Genomic DNA, 15,433 nt, shown 5'->3' with positions numbered 1-15,433 from the left:
TTCAAAGAAGAACAGAAAAAGAGTTAAACAGAATAGATTTCCCCCTAATTGTTAGCATTAACAAATTCCCCTAGGCATCAGACAATAATATTCATACAGAATACTGAGTTTATAATACAAGCGACAGAATCCTCTAGAACATTTTTTATGATTAGTTCCTTTTTACTTCTTCTATTCTAACCTCAATTTTAAAGATTATTAAACACATACATTCAATCACAAGGGTTTTCTAATAGTTCCATTTCTTCTACATGAGGGTTACTGATGTTTTTTAATATTACTCAAAGCAAAAAAGGGGGAGGGGCTGTTTTCTATTTCTTTGGAACAAGTTCCTGCCAGGTTTTGCACACTGCTGTTCTTTGGCGATGTGATGAGAACACATGCCCACCCACAGGCACTAATTTTGCTCTTCACCCTTCCCAAGCAGCCTCTATGACACATGCTGTCTGTGCTCCATATAATAGAATTCAAGAGGTCCAGTCAAACCCTGGCCCCACGCGGCTGGATCAATGACAGGAGGCAACCCAGCTCCTCTCCTGGATGGGGACGAGGAACACGTATTTAATAGCAAACCACAAAAAAACTCCAAACCCAGCTCGGACATCTCCAATCTGAAAAAATCTCTATAATCCCATGAGTTAATACTGAAAACGAAAAGTCATCTCTTGGGTTGAGATTGAGATGGAAATGATATCTTCCTGTGCTTCCTTGCATACTCAATGATCTGAAGATGACACAGCTCACCGCCCCCTGCCATGTGTAGTAGGAAGTACCTCCCTCATCCCAAGCCAAAAGCTCTTTCCAAGAGGGCTGAAGTGTCAGCCTGCTTCTGAAGCAAACATATCCCTGAAAGAAGGCACAGGGCTAACAAAAGTCCACAGCCGTTTGACAACTTGTGTCCCATTTGTTTTTAAGAGTGGGGTTATGTCCCAATAAGTCTGTGCTTTTCTGAACTAGAGAAGAAGGTTGCTATTTACAGGTAATGACACAAGACTTACCTCCAAGTGTTAGGAATCCCACCCACTCTGTAGACAGAATGCGTGTAACTACTGATGGGGGAGAATGAAGGTGGCAGTGAAGTGTAGGCAATGGGCAGGCCGAGCCCTCCCCTGGGAGCCAGTCATGGCCGCACAGCCACAAATCCTACGTCTGTAGAGGAATGCACTGCAAACTCTAGAAAAGGGTCTCTCGAAATACAAATGAGTATTTTTAAATGTTGATAGGTAATCCATAGTTAATCTTAGAGGATTCAAATGCTCTCCTGTCACCCCCCCACACACACACACACACATACAAGAAATGTCTCACAGAAGCTTTTGTCCAAAATTATGTCACTCTGCTTGGTTCAGAAAACATGGTCATCAGAACTATCAAACTGACTTTTGAGCCAGACAGTTTTTTCTTGATGTCTATCCAAGAAGAGTTACTTTCTGAAGAATCAAAAAGGGAACAGCTCAAAGTTTCTTATACATGTGGCAACTGATGGCTCTGGATCGCAGGTTCCAGTCAATTTATGAATAAAAGAAAACCCTGGGAGGAATCTATTACACATAAAGATAAATCCCAACAAGGTGGGCACTGAAGTGAAGACGGGGCTGGGTCTGGATCTCATGCACTTATTAATTTAACACTACCCAGCACCCGGCTCCCTCAGTATCTACTGATTGTTTCCGAGTTGAATGATATGAGACTTTCAATACTAACCATGCTTCTGCATCCTTTTTCCCCTCAAAAGGGAAAGAAGGATCTAAAAACCATGTGATCACTTTGGACTGATAGCTCACAGTGCTTAATAGCAAAGGGACCTCCAAAGGGCAGTAGCCACAGCCAGCAGTGGTCACCACTGCTGAGTCTCAGTGATCCAGGTGCCCCCTATGTGGAGCTGGAGACGTCTATGCTGCTTTGGGAAGAATATGAACAGGACTGTTGATGACACAAATCACAGGAAAACAAGACACTGTCACAGAAAATACCATTAAGTTAAGAGTGTTAAAAGAAGTGTTTTTATATCCCTGCCTATAACTTTCTGTAGGCCTCAATGGGGGGAAGTGGTAAAACCTAATATATCAGTGAAATCAGAGGATACAAATCAGAAGGCTCTTCTGCCTTCAAAAGAACAAAACAAAATTAATTTGCATTATTTTTCAGATAACTTTTGATGAAGTAAACTCCAAGTTTAGTGTGGCATTTGCCAAAACTGCAAGAGAACCCTGTTTACTATATAACATTGCAAAGCATGAGCTTTACTCAGTTCAAGTTAATGTTTTTTAAGTAGCTTTCCTTCCACAGCTTAAAAGAAAAAATTGTTAATGAGAAGGAATAGAAAAGGCCTCTCACTTTGAATCTGAAGTATTTTTAATATCACCAAATGCTATTATTAAATATGAACTATATATGTATGTGTATACACACGCATATAAAAATAAGCCCTACAGATGTGGGCAGGAAAATTCTTAGCAAAACCCCCACATATTTCAAATACTGTTCTTCCTCATTATTGTCCTCTACCATAATTACCATGTTACAGCATAACAGGTGGCTTTCATTTATAGAATGCAAAATTAATGAAATCTGGAGTTAGAGATGGTCTTCTCTCCAAAAACAAATTGGCCACTCTAAAAAAAAAAAAAAAAAGTGTACCACTTAATCCACAAAACAAACAGAAACACAAATTTCTGAATGCATCTGAATCAGTAAATGGGATGCATTTACCAACAGTTGAAAATTCATACACCTCAAGGAAAACAAGTCATTATTATAGGTTTTATAAGAAAGAGGAAAAGGAACAAAGACTGCCTATTTTTCTAGCTTGGAAACTCCAGATCTTCTTCACACTCTCCGATGATAACAGGATTTACCATCACAGACTGGGCTGCTCCACCAATGTGAGATCTTAGGTAAATTTGTGGGCAGTGGTGTTATAGGTCCTGACCCAGCCATGCTGGACCCACAACCCCGGAAAGCATAAATAGTACTGCTATAAACTAACTATAGCATCTGTCTCTAACAAGTAGGACTCAAAAGTACCTTTTTAAAACATTGAATAGACTGTCAACACACATAGGAATGTTTAATATACTCAAATAAGCAAAATATGTGCCTTAACTAGTCAGGCATTGTTTAAATTTAGTGAGTGAAGAAATAGAGAAGGTCAGACATGCAGACACGGCTTTCCAATTATGCAGAATGATCCTTTAGATCATGTGAAAGCTATAATTAAATGTTGATACCAAATCCCCACTACCCTTTCTCCCACCTCGGAAAAGTTAATGCATGAATTCAGTCTGAGTAAATTGCGATCTGCAAAAAATAACCATATTCAGTCATAAGGGGAATAAAGCTTTCTTGAGTTAAGCCACGCATCTTGGGGTGGAGGGGGGACAAGATACCAAAAGAAACCCAACATAATACAACAGTTAACATTAGACCGCCTCCTTCAGCCCTCCTCTGCTTATTCTTTCTTTCTTTCTTTTTTTTTTAAAGATCTAAGTTACCCACCCAAAAGATGTATCACTCTTGCAAGCTGTTTCCTAGGACAGCACCTTTTAGATTAGGACTTAATAAAAGGGATGGGTTAGAACCATTTTATCTGAATACCTAAGGAGACATTTGTTTTCAGAAAGAGGATGAGTGAATAAAAACTCTCTGTTCATCAACAGATTAGTGGTTATCTATCTGTCCTTGAATGTGGGCAGGCGTGTATGCGTGCGCACACACACACATATACACACACTTCAGCTCTTTACAATTAGAATGATTTTCCTCCTTTATAAAAATGGTAAAAGCACACACCAGAAATGTTAAGCAAAAGAGAAGAAGGAGAAATTAAAGTTCATGTAAACAGTAAGCACATACCTGCCAGGCGATGCCATTTCCTCTACATTGTAGAGCCCAAGTATTGGGTCTCAGCATTATTGCTACTATAAAGCTTCCGATAAAAATGGACCGTCTCTCGCTGACCTGAGAACCAGCTGGCTGCCTGAGAAGCGGTTTCCCCCATATATGATTCAGTCTCCTTGACAAATATACTGCATTGTACTGGATGAGTCATCCGAGGGTTAGTCCGCATTTTATAGGCCTGTTGTGTCATTACTCACATTCAACATCCTGCTTCTCAGAAGTGGAAACTGGAAGCCTGACAGCTGACAGATGCTTTTTCCAATTAAAATATTGTTTAAAAAAATTCCTGTAAGTTATGTTTATCAATCATTGATGATAGTATGAAATGCCCAGGAAGCAAAGAGCACAGCTCAATACTTGAGATCACAGTCTGTGGACCCACAAGTGCAAGCTGCTCACCCCACCCCCTAGTCCAGATAATTTTCTTCAAAGTCAAGAGCAAGATCCTTCTCTCTGAGGCCATCAGTTGAACCAGCACAGGCAGGACCTTGGCGATTTTTGTGTTGTAAGGTTATCCAGTTGTGGGAGCTATGAAAAAATGACATGTCAAAATTTTGGTTCCTGGATGGATTTTGCTAGGTGGGGTGGTAGCACTGTGTTTATCAAATGTTTACTTTTTAGATATCAGTGTTTACTTTTTAGGCATCCTGCAGTATGCTAAGGGTGAAATGATGTGGTATCTGGAATTTCTTTTAAATATTTTAGACATACATACATACATACATATATACATAGAGTAAAAAAAAAGTGGCAAAATCAGAATAAATTGCTGCACCTGTGTGGTGAGAATATGCAGGTTGGCTATATTTTTCTCTTTTGAGTATCTGTGAAATTTCTCATGGTAAATTTTATTTAAGTTAAAACTTTTAAACTAAAAAAAAAAAAAAAAGTCCCCCAGTCCCTACATTCTAATTTGTACTGAATAAAACACTTGAAGAATATAAAAGAATATATTCAGGGGCTGGGGATGTGGCTCAGTGGTACAGCACTTGCCTAGCATATGTGAGGCACTGGATTTGAGCCTTAGCACCACATAAAAATAAATAAATAAAATAAAGGTCTATCAACAACTTTAAAAAAATTAAAAAAACAGAACAACAACAACAAAACACTTGAAGCTGCCATGCCCATGAATGGGGGAAGAAGAGGAGCCCCATTCACAGGGTGACACTGTGGGTGTGGGATATGAACCTGAAGGTGACTTAACCTACCAGCTAGAAGGTGTGATACTCATGTCCTAAGGCCATGGTGAGGGCTGTATCAACTCCCTGAACGCCTCTGTCGTGATTGTTTCCTCATGCTTTCTTTGAGGACACAAGCCCCAGCCTTGTTCATGAGCTCAATGTTAACATTATGAAGGAGAGGTGACCATTTCCAGCTTCCTTTTATGGCTTTGGAAATGCTCCATGAGAGGTTATGTAAGTCAAGTCCAGAGTCCCTTATACCAACAAAGCCCTTTGTAAGGTGGCAGTGTTTGCTTGACTGACTTTGTGCTCAAAGTGGGGTACTGACACCAGCTGGAGGAGGAAGAGAGCTTGGATTTCATGGACAGAAACAAAACAAACCACACCCCCAACATATGGAAGTTTTAGGATTGAACCCAGGGCCTGGCATGTACTAGGCAAGTACTCCACCACTGAGATACATCACCAGAACCCCAGTGTATGTTCAATAAGTCCACTGTTGAAACTAGATGTCATTCCCAAAACTATCCATATGATGTGCTGTGAAAGCATGACAAGCCACCACAAGAAACAAAATACAGAGGTCCTCCAGTACTCCAAACCTCTGCAGTGTCCCCTCAACAGGCCTCAGGCTGAGGTGTCCACCACAGCCAACAGCCAACCCCAAAGGACCTGGTCTAATACAACTGCAGACTGCCTTTGAGTAGCTGAGACAATCCCCATAACATCAAATTACAGTCTCACTAATCCAGAAAGATTAGGATTGAGTGTGCGCTGAAATGAAGACTTTCTGACTTTGACAAATTCTTTCCTTCTAAGGACAGCAAACTCTGAGGATTATCAAAATGTTCCCTCACAATTCATGACCTTTCACATACTTGAAAAGCATGATATACCTTAATGCAACAAGTACAAATGGGGGAAATTAACAAACTTCGAGCTGAGAAGTCTCCATCAGAATCTCGAAGACATAAATCTAAAGCTCATTAGAGTCTTATGAGCTGGCTGTGATGGCATGGTCTTGTAATCCCAGTGTCTGGGGAGGCTGAGGCAGTATGATTTAAATTTGAGGCCAACCTTAACAAGTTAGTAAGACCCGTTAAAATAAAAAGGTCTGGGAATACTGCTCAGTTGTGCAATACCTAGTAAATTGGAAAAAAAATAACAATAATAATTTTATGATTTGGGTTTCATTAAAATACAAAAATATGAGCAACAGTATGTACACATAGACACAATGACCGTGAAAAGGCAAATATATAGTAAAATGTTAACAAATAGGAAATTGGATAGAAGAGTTCTTCATACTATTCTTACTTTTCTGTAAACATGAAATATTTCAAAGTAAGTCTAAATGCACAAAACACAAGACCCCTGCTTAAAAAATTATAGATTTAATAACCACCATGGTACCTGCTGTTGATGTGGCCACCCAATTCTTTTCTTTCTTTTTCCTTTTTTCCTTTTTTTTTTTTTTTTTTTTTGGTGCTGGGGATTGAACCCAGGGCCTTGTGCATGCGAGGCAAGCACTCTATCAGGTGAGCTACATCCACAACCTGTGGCTAGCCATTTAGAAAACCTTAGACCATTAAGTAACTCACCAAAATGTGAACTCTTGAAATGCCTCTGGGCTCAGATTTCTCAAAGGGTGTTCCTTGCAATCCATCCTATAGGAACCTCCACATTAATATACAATCCAAATACATTTTGGGAAAACTACTATATCCTTGGGGATATATTAGTTTTAAGTTTGTTTGGTTTTGTGTTTCCCAATGTTTGACTGCAGACTTCTGCTTTCATCCCCCTTCCCCACACCTATTACCATCCTGATGAGCCTAAACAAAAGCTTTGGGAAACATGGCTGGAGGTGATGGGATCCAGGATATTTTAAATGATTTTACTATAAATTTTCTCAAGAATATTTTCTTACAATAAAAGACATTCCAAAATTGGTTTCTGCCATCTTTAATGAACATATTTATTAGATGGTCAGCCTGCAAGCTAATGACCATCACTAGTCAGAAAACAACTTGAACTGTGCACTTATCTAGCCTCTCCCAACCATGCCACCCTGTGGCAGCGTGAATCTGTGTGGATGATGATGGGCGGCAAGTCAGGCCGCATGGGCATTCCTGCTAAGAAGTGGTTGGTCCTGGGGAGGCCACCCTAAGGAGCAGGAGCTCTCCAGAACTGGCTCTACTGCACCACTTTAGACTGCTGGGTTTGGGAATCTAGAAACCAGCTGGGATGCTTTCTGCCTTTGAGTTCCGTGGGCCTTCACATAAGTCATTCCCTAACACTGATCCTTGGTAAGAAGCACAACTGCCTAGTGGTAGCACAGGATAAAGAACTTGTTTATTTGGGGAAAATGAACCCACAGATCCAATAGACTCTATTTTTTTTTCCAAAAATTGCTATGAATTAATTTGTTAGGGCTGTTAGTAATTATCTGCATTTTTGCTGTTGTTAAATATCAAAAACTGGCTGATGTCAAAATCCAGAAGCATGCGTGAGGCCCTGACTTCAATCCCCAGTATGGTGGTGACAGTGGGGAACAAACATGGGTATTAATGCTGTGGACACTGCAGGCTGGTACAATAGAAAAGAGCATGTGCCTGGAGTTGTCTTGGTTCAAAATCCAGTCTTGTTTTTATTTACATATTATTTTATTTGTGGTGCTGAGTACTGAATAAGAACCTTACAACATATAGCAGGCAAGTGCTCTACCACTAAGCTACCTGCCCAGCAATTTTTACTTATTAGTTTCATTAATTTGCGGAGGCTGGCCTTAAACTTGCAATCCTCCTGCCTCAGTCTCCTGAATAACTGGGATTAGAAGTGTGTGCCACTATATCTGGTTTTACTTACATTATTTAAGTTCTCTAAGACCCTGGTTCCTTATCTGTAAAATGGGTATAATACTATGAATAACCTCACAATTGTTTTGAATGGGATAAATGTGATCATTCCCAACAAGTACTTAGCATACAGCCTAGCCACATGCAGAACACTCTTCAATTTATGCAAACAGTGATGAGGATGTTTGTAGGCATTATGAATTTAGACTCTCAGGGGTGGGCAAACTGTGGCCAGACACCACACTCGTCTGTTTACATCCTGTCTATGAGAGCTTACAAAGACGGACTTAAGCAGCTGTGACAGAAACCATATGGTCCCCAAAGCTTAAGCTTTACTATCTATACCTTCACAGAGAAAGTCTGTTGACCTTGGTGATCAATGCTTGGGGGGATGAAGACCTTCTATAGGTCTTTTCCCCCATAGAAGTTTAAGTCAGTTGGTCCTTTATTTTGCTTAAGGTTCCAATTTACAATCTGATATCTAAATGCTACTTATGGTGATCAGAACAAAACAAGCTGCTTTTCTTACAATGCAAATCACAAGCTCTCAGTCTCATGGTGGGTGGTGAAAGCTGCAGAGTCTGAGTCTGAGGCTGCTTGCTGGTCTTTTGGCATCCCCTCTCCCCTGAACTACCCAGAGAAAACCCCTCCCCACTTCAGAGTTCAGTACACCAGCTGTACTATGTGAGTCTTCGGCCAGGCCTCCCCTCCCCCAAGTCACATCTGTGCATTATGTAGAAACCACATGTGTCCCCAGAGCTTGAAGCAAGAGGTGAAAGATGATCTGAAAGAGGTATTCAGGAACCCGAGCAAACAAACATGAAGGATGCCCTCAAGGGGGCTGGATGGCCACATGCAGGAGCAGGAAAGCAGTGGAGGCCTTGGGAAATCGGGGATGCAGGCAGCATCAGGGCACCTCCACCTCTGACCAGGGCAGTAAGGAGACCAAGGGCCAACCCAGAAACATGAAAGGCAGGACTCAAGAGCAGTCCCAGGACACATAACTGCATCCAATTGTGATGCATATTTTCTTTGGCAGGAAAACTTGTTTATTTGGGGAAAATGAAGCCACAGCATTAATGGAAAATGCAGGTGAAGGGACTCCTGGGGCTAGGCTCTGGGAGGGGAGATTTGAACAATAGAAACCATTCTAACTGCTCTCAGTTATGATCTCTTGGGTGGGGGTAGCCTTAGCCAGCTGTTGGGGCACAGATGAAATCTGGGATGTGCTTAGATATACACGGGTCTTTGTGGTGGTCACTTTTTGCCTTACTGGGAAATGTCAACACCTTTGAGAAGGCAATATAGTGAGGAAATGCCTTTGTTAAATACCACAGGGAGCCATGAGGGCTGGTCACGAAAAGGAGCAGGAGGCATATTTCTGGTGTTATCTACTGAGAGCAGAATTTCGGAGACAGTAAGCTATAGAGACCATGTTTCAAAGTCTGGCTGGCAGGAGGGGTAAAAGAAGGCTCTCTCCAAAACTCATGGTTAATTTGGGGATGTTCTGCTTGGCAAGAGTGAGAAGATCTGTGCTGATGAAATGCATATAAGACATTATGCTAAACAGATGGGGAAAAAATGACCCTATGATGAGAAGATCTTCAGAGCTAGGACGGTGGATTCAGCCCAGGTTTCCTCAGGAAAAGGCAAAGGAGCTCACATTCACAGTGCCCACTCTGTGTGGGGTGCTTTGTATAATTACATCATCACACCCACAAATTTTGTTCCAGGCCTATGTGGAGGAAAAATAGGGGGCAAAACTAGTGGCAGGTGTAGTCTAGATAGCCTGAGTTTCTTTGGCACAGTATGTTACAGGGCCGGGCAGGGATATGGAAACCAAACACACCAGAAATATGGTAAAATCACTCTGGGAAGTTATGGGAGGAGCCAAGGGCTTCATTAGCAAGGAAAAGGGAAAAGTTAAGTGTTCAGGGCACTGGCTTTCCAGCTGAGCTATGAGAGGACCAGCTATGAGAGTGCTGAGGACCAATCAGGGCAAAACCTAGCTTCTCCAGAGACCTGGGCTGCAGGGAGAAGTCAAAACCCAGATGTAGAGGTGGAATTTTAAGTTCAAGGGATGGGGCTGGTTCAAAACCTGGAAAAGGGATATATGAAGTACCTAGGGGTGAATATTTAATATACATATTAGCACCTGCCAGGCTGAACAACAGGGTCAGCACTTGAAGTCCACTCAAGGTGGATGACTTATTCCTTAAGGTAAGCTTAGACCACGGGGACCAGACTGACCCACATTGGCCATTCAGCCTAGTTCAGCCTCTGATGTTTCATTACCTCTGAGCCAGCATCACACCTGAAGCTGCTCCAGGCTGCAGAATTCTAGGAACAGTTTTCAGCTCTTGCTCATTTTGATGCTGGCTACGGAAAAACTCGCGGATAACAGGTTAGCTTCCTAGCAAAGCAAACCTTCTGCGTGGAAGCCATCTTTGTTTGTCAGATGGCTAGAGAGATATTCAGCTACAAATGGAAATCTCTTCAAAGAACTCTCAACAATACTCTTTAATCATTTACCTATGTAAACAGCAACCAAATTCATGGCATCAGAAATTCTGCAATTTCAAATTACTCCGAGGTCATAGCTTTAACTTGACGTTGCAGCTAGTTATGTGGCCTTGGGCAGAGTTACTTCCTTATGCTTCAATTTCCTTGTCTAGAAAATTAAACTAGACAAGGAAATTGATTTAAACCAGTCCAGCTCTTGAAGCTCTGAAATTCTACAAGGAATGGATTGATAGCAGATAAGTGAGAAAACTGACTAGTCATATAAGTAGCCAAAGAGGAGAGGAGTGGGAAAGAAAGTTGGGCAAGGGATCAGGAAGAAAACTATATTCCCAACCCTCGGATCTTAGAGATCCGACTCAACTAACTGACCAGTCTAAAACAATGCCAGTCTTGGCCAGGCACGGTGGCACACGCCTGTAACCCTAGCGGCTCGGGATGATATCCCTGGTACCAAAAAAAACGAATGCCAATTTCACCCCAAAGTTAGAAGTGGCTTTTCCTTATAAAAGACATTCATCAACAAGAGTAGCACATGCATGTAATGCCATTGACTAAGGATGCTGAAGCAGGAGGATCTCGAGAAGTTCAAGGCCAGGATGGACAATTCAGTAAGACTCTGTCTCAAAAATAAAAATAAAAATAAAAAGGGCTGGGCATGTAGCTCAGTGGATACAGCATTTGCCCAGCATATGCAAAGCCCTGGGTTCAATCTCCTATATCTAAAAACAAAAAAGTGGTGGGGAGATGGGAGATGTAGCTCAGAGGTAGAGTGGTAGAGCACTCTAGTTCAATCCCCAGTGCCAAAAGAAAGCAAGCAGGAAAAGCAGCAGTTGTCAACATTAGCCACAGTTATATCATGTACAAGTACTTGATACAACTTAGAATCACACAAGAATTTTATTCCAAAGACCCCAAGACAAGGTGAAGAAGCCTAGCACATCCTCTTCTGATTTCATGATAACTGTAAGTACAGTGTCTTGTTAAGACTTGCCCATCATCTTTGCTGGACTTGAGATTCTCAAGGTTTTTTCTTTTTCACTTTTGTATTTTGGCATCTGCTACAGAAGATGCTGTAACCATATGGTAAGCCCTTCAAAAACTGGGTTTCTTTCATTTATTCAACAGACAAACACAGTTTATCCTTTATTGCCTGAAATAGCAGGCGATGAAGATTTCGCTAGGGAAGGCAATGACAGATAGATGGTGGCTAACTTTTGTATTTCGCCCCCTTCATCACAAAAAGCAATAAATACATTGTGGGAAATGCAAAGAAAAACATTTCCCTGAACATCTAGGTGGTAGAATTTAAGAGTATTACAGGCATTCTGCTAATTTAAAGTGCTCTTCACCACTATCTGAATCCCATGTAAAAAGTGACTGGGAAATAATATTCCCCTATTTTTTTTTTCTATTTATTAGTGGATTTTACACTGTGGATCTTAGATATTAACTAAAAAAACAAACAAACAAACAAACAACAACAACAACAAAACACACACACACAAAACTAGAAGAGCAGCCTGGAAGTCTAAAATGGTCCTTAGAGATAGCTAATTCTTGAGCAACCACACTTAACAGATAAGAAAATTAGTTGTAGGGGCCAGAACTATAGTTTTATAGGGCCCCAAACGTCTGTGTGGTCTGAGTCCCTTTTTGGGTTCTGAAAAATCAATCAATTAGAGATCAATCTAGAACAAGAAATCAGATGTCCATATCTGGAATATTTACCTTGACTAAAATTCTCAGTGCCAGGTTAAATAACTCTCTGAGAAGGGCAGCCAAAATTGCTCAATACTGTGAAAGTTCTTTCTAGTTTTGCCATAAACAATTTGATTCTATCAGAAACTTAAAAAAAAAAAAAAAAGCCACTGAACCTGAGTTAGGGCTCACTGGTTTTTAAATGGCAGCTAAATGAGAGCCAGGAAACCCTTCCCTCTGCTCTACCCTGCTCTACAGTGAGCAGGCTAGAAACCATCTGAGAAAGCTTATGGGTCTGCCCCAACCTTCTCCCAGGGCCTCACCTGAATTTTGAGTAGGGAAGACATGTTTAGACAGCATCCTGCTTGCTTCAAGTACCTCTTCCTCTCAGGAGACCCCCAAGAGTGTCATAATAAAACCAGAAGAAGGGTATCCAAACTGCCACATCAAGAAAAGATGTTCTGTGTAGCCTCATAGGGGAGTCTAGGATACAGACTCAGAGAGAACAGAAGAGAGAGCCTGACGATCTTAGAGAGCAGAGGCCCTTGTTCTGAAGGAACACACACTCTGGAGTTGGCTGAGACTTGGGGACTCCTCGTCCACATGCTTCCCCTGAGCACTTATGCCTTGCCATCCCTGATGACTGACTTGAGTGCTTAAGGATGCCATACATACTCATCTTTCAATGTGGCCCTTAAATGCTAGCCAACTATTTCATCTGAGCTCCACCACAGAAAGACTGACCCTTCCCAAGACTGGAGGGGTGCAAAGGTTGCATGCCGGTGTCCCACAGAACATTCAAGGGTAGTTGTGACCCATGTGCTTTTCACTGCATATAGCTGTTTAGAAAAGGCAGAAAAAGCAGAAGAGAGAACAAGTCTCTGGCCACACAGGTACATCAGTGCTCACTGTAGTACTCAGGGCGGAGCAGAGGGAAGGGTTTCCTGGCTCTCATTTAGCTGCCATTTAAAAACACAGCTCTCCCATTTCATTAAATTAAGTATTAGATGCTAAGGGGGGGGGGGGTGGATAATGAATGTGACCTCCACCTATTTACTGACTACGAATCAAGAACCAAATAGTAAAGCACCAACTGGGATACAACAGAGGTGCGTTTGTGGCAGAGCCGAGAATAGATCCTGAGCACCTTTGAATTTCATCTTTCAGAACAGTTTTAGACAAGGCTCAGTCCTACATGTCCTTTGTTTTAAGTCTCTCCAAAGATCCTCTCTGCCCCTTTCTCTACTCAAGAGGGAGAAAAGAATTCCATGGATTTCATTTGTTTGAGCCCTGGGGGAACTGTTCCTGATGCTAAGAATGTGCCCAGTGTGGAGAGCAAGTCTTAACATTGGAACATTCCAAAACTACCAGGGTGGGACCAGTTTGGCTCAAAGGGATTTTGCTACCACTCAGGAGAAGTTGGAAACAAACACAAACACACAGTCAATATGGTGCACAGGATACCAACATATGAACAAGAGTCAGCAGAGAGGCTAGGGTAGGAGCAGCAGCCATGCTAGTCCCCAGCCCCTCGTACCAGAGTTCCCTGCCAGAAAAACGGCAGTTCACTGCGCTCTGGAGACACAGGCTCCCTGCCTTCCCTGTCCCTACAGTTAAACTTTAGATGCTGTCAGCTCAGTTTATATTTCAGGGTGAGGAAGGGGAAAAGCCCATGAGCTTCAGAACAGAATCAAATATTTACAATCTGTTGCCGAGCGAGGCATTATGGGAAGAAGAGGACTCACATTCCTGGGCTGGTCACAGCCTCACTTGGGCCACTTCAGAGCCCAAGATTCTGGGATGTTGAAGTACAAATAAGCAGTGGTCAGAAGTTTATAAAACAGATCAACTAGGGCATAATAAAGCCATCAATTTATCCACACAATGTAAGTACAGATGCAAAATATACATTTGATTATAAATAAATACATATAAATCCCATCTGTGTCATTATTTCTCCCACCAATAAGCCAATACTAGCCGTTTTTTAAAAAAAGTTTTCATGTATCCTCCAGGATATATGAAAATACAAGTATGCACCCCCCCCCCACCAACAGCATATTATTCACAGGCTCTTGGCCTTGCTTTTTTACCTCTATGCGATCTTTTGGTATTAGAACAGACAATGAATCTATTTTCTTTTTACATCTTCAAGGTATTCCACTATACGGATATATCATGAACTTATTTATTTAGGTGCTGGGAACTGAACCCTAGCCCCATGATTTATTTAACCAGTCTATTATTAATGAGCATTTAGGTTTCTCCAAACTTTTTGCTTAGAAAACCAATCCTGTCATGAATAACCTTATATTTTAGAGTTGCCTTTATATATTAAGAAGTTTACTTTTTGCTCTGTAACCACCTGACTATGATACAAAGACAGAAAAAAAACCTCACAACTGCAAATCCATCCAAAATCAAAACAAAGTGTGTGCAAAGCGCCTGCACACAGCTGTGGAAAAATGAGACAGATTTTGATTTTTTGAGTGGGTTGGAAATATATATGATGCATATGTAGTAGATAACTGATATCTGTGGAAGGAGTCGACCATACAATCATTTGTGTTGCCCTCCTCCTGCCACTCCCTACCCTCAACCAAATCCTCTCCACCTAATCAACCTGGGGCAATCCTGGCATCTTTTCCCTTAAGAAATTCTACCAGCTGGGCACAGTGGTACATGACTATAATCCCAGCAGTTTGGGAGGCTGAGGCCCTATGCACCCAGAGACTTAGAATAAATCCACATAGGGAAGCAAGATAGGACTGGTGTTGGCCAGCCCCTCCATCAGAGCCCAAGTCTCAGGTAATTTGCCAGGTAACTGTCAAAGCAGGTGCTCTCAGTGGAGTCCAGAAAGCTGCCACAGCCGCCAATAAAGCAGCAGAAAATTCTAAGCTCTCCGTGGAGCTGACTCATCCCTCTTTCCACAAGCAGCCTGAAGGTTCTATTCTAAGTTTACCAAAGGGAACATGCCTTTAGGCAGAAGCAGAGTGCTGAACGACTAGGCTAGGGCCTCAATTAGCATTTCCTCTGTAACAGGGTCAAGGTCTCATCAGAAGAGCTAAGGAAGATGAGGAGAGAGACCATCCTGTGAACATCAGCCAGTCAAAAGGCCACAGACACCTCTTTTCAGAAGTGCACACGCATCATTGCCTCTGTGTGTATACACAAGGACAATTTAATTACCCGAGGTTAAATTCTTAAAAATAAATTATACTTGTTTGGGCTCTAATGGGGGGGGGGGCGCGACAAAAGAAAAAGGGCATT

General features: G+C 41.7%; 1 protein-coding gene across 2 annotated transcripts in view; it reads right to left on the bottom strand.

The window, feature by feature from the left end:
* Spred2 (sprouty related EVH1 domain containing 2) overlaps positions 1-15,433 on the bottom strand; it is a 119,959-nt gene that overhangs the window by 48,341 nt on the left and 56,185 nt on the right. Inside the window, exon 1 of one of the 2 annotated variants that reach the window (XM_046422801.2) lies at positions 3,856-6,431. The exons of the other annotated variant lie outside the window; for it this stretch is intronic. Within the exon in view, the coding sequence (XP_046278757.1) occupies positions 3,856-3,872 (17 nt within the window). The 5' untranslated portion in view covers positions 3,873-6,431. Of the gene's footprint in view, positions 1-3,855; positions 6,432-15,433 lie in introns of those variants that run through there. 2 annotated transcript variants of the gene reach the window in all.

This window comes from Marmota monax, unplaced genomic scaffold, assembly GCF_021218885.2.
Source record: "Marmota monax isolate L192 unplaced genomic scaffold, Marmota_monax_Labrador192_F-V1.1 WCK01_AAM20220418_F8-fsc00015, whole genome shotgun sequence".
Taxonomy (NCBI): domain Eukaryota; kingdom Metazoa; phylum Chordata; class Mammalia; order Rodentia; family Sciuridae; genus Marmota; species Marmota monax.
This window is presented reverse-complemented; position numbering and strand designations above follow the sequence as displayed.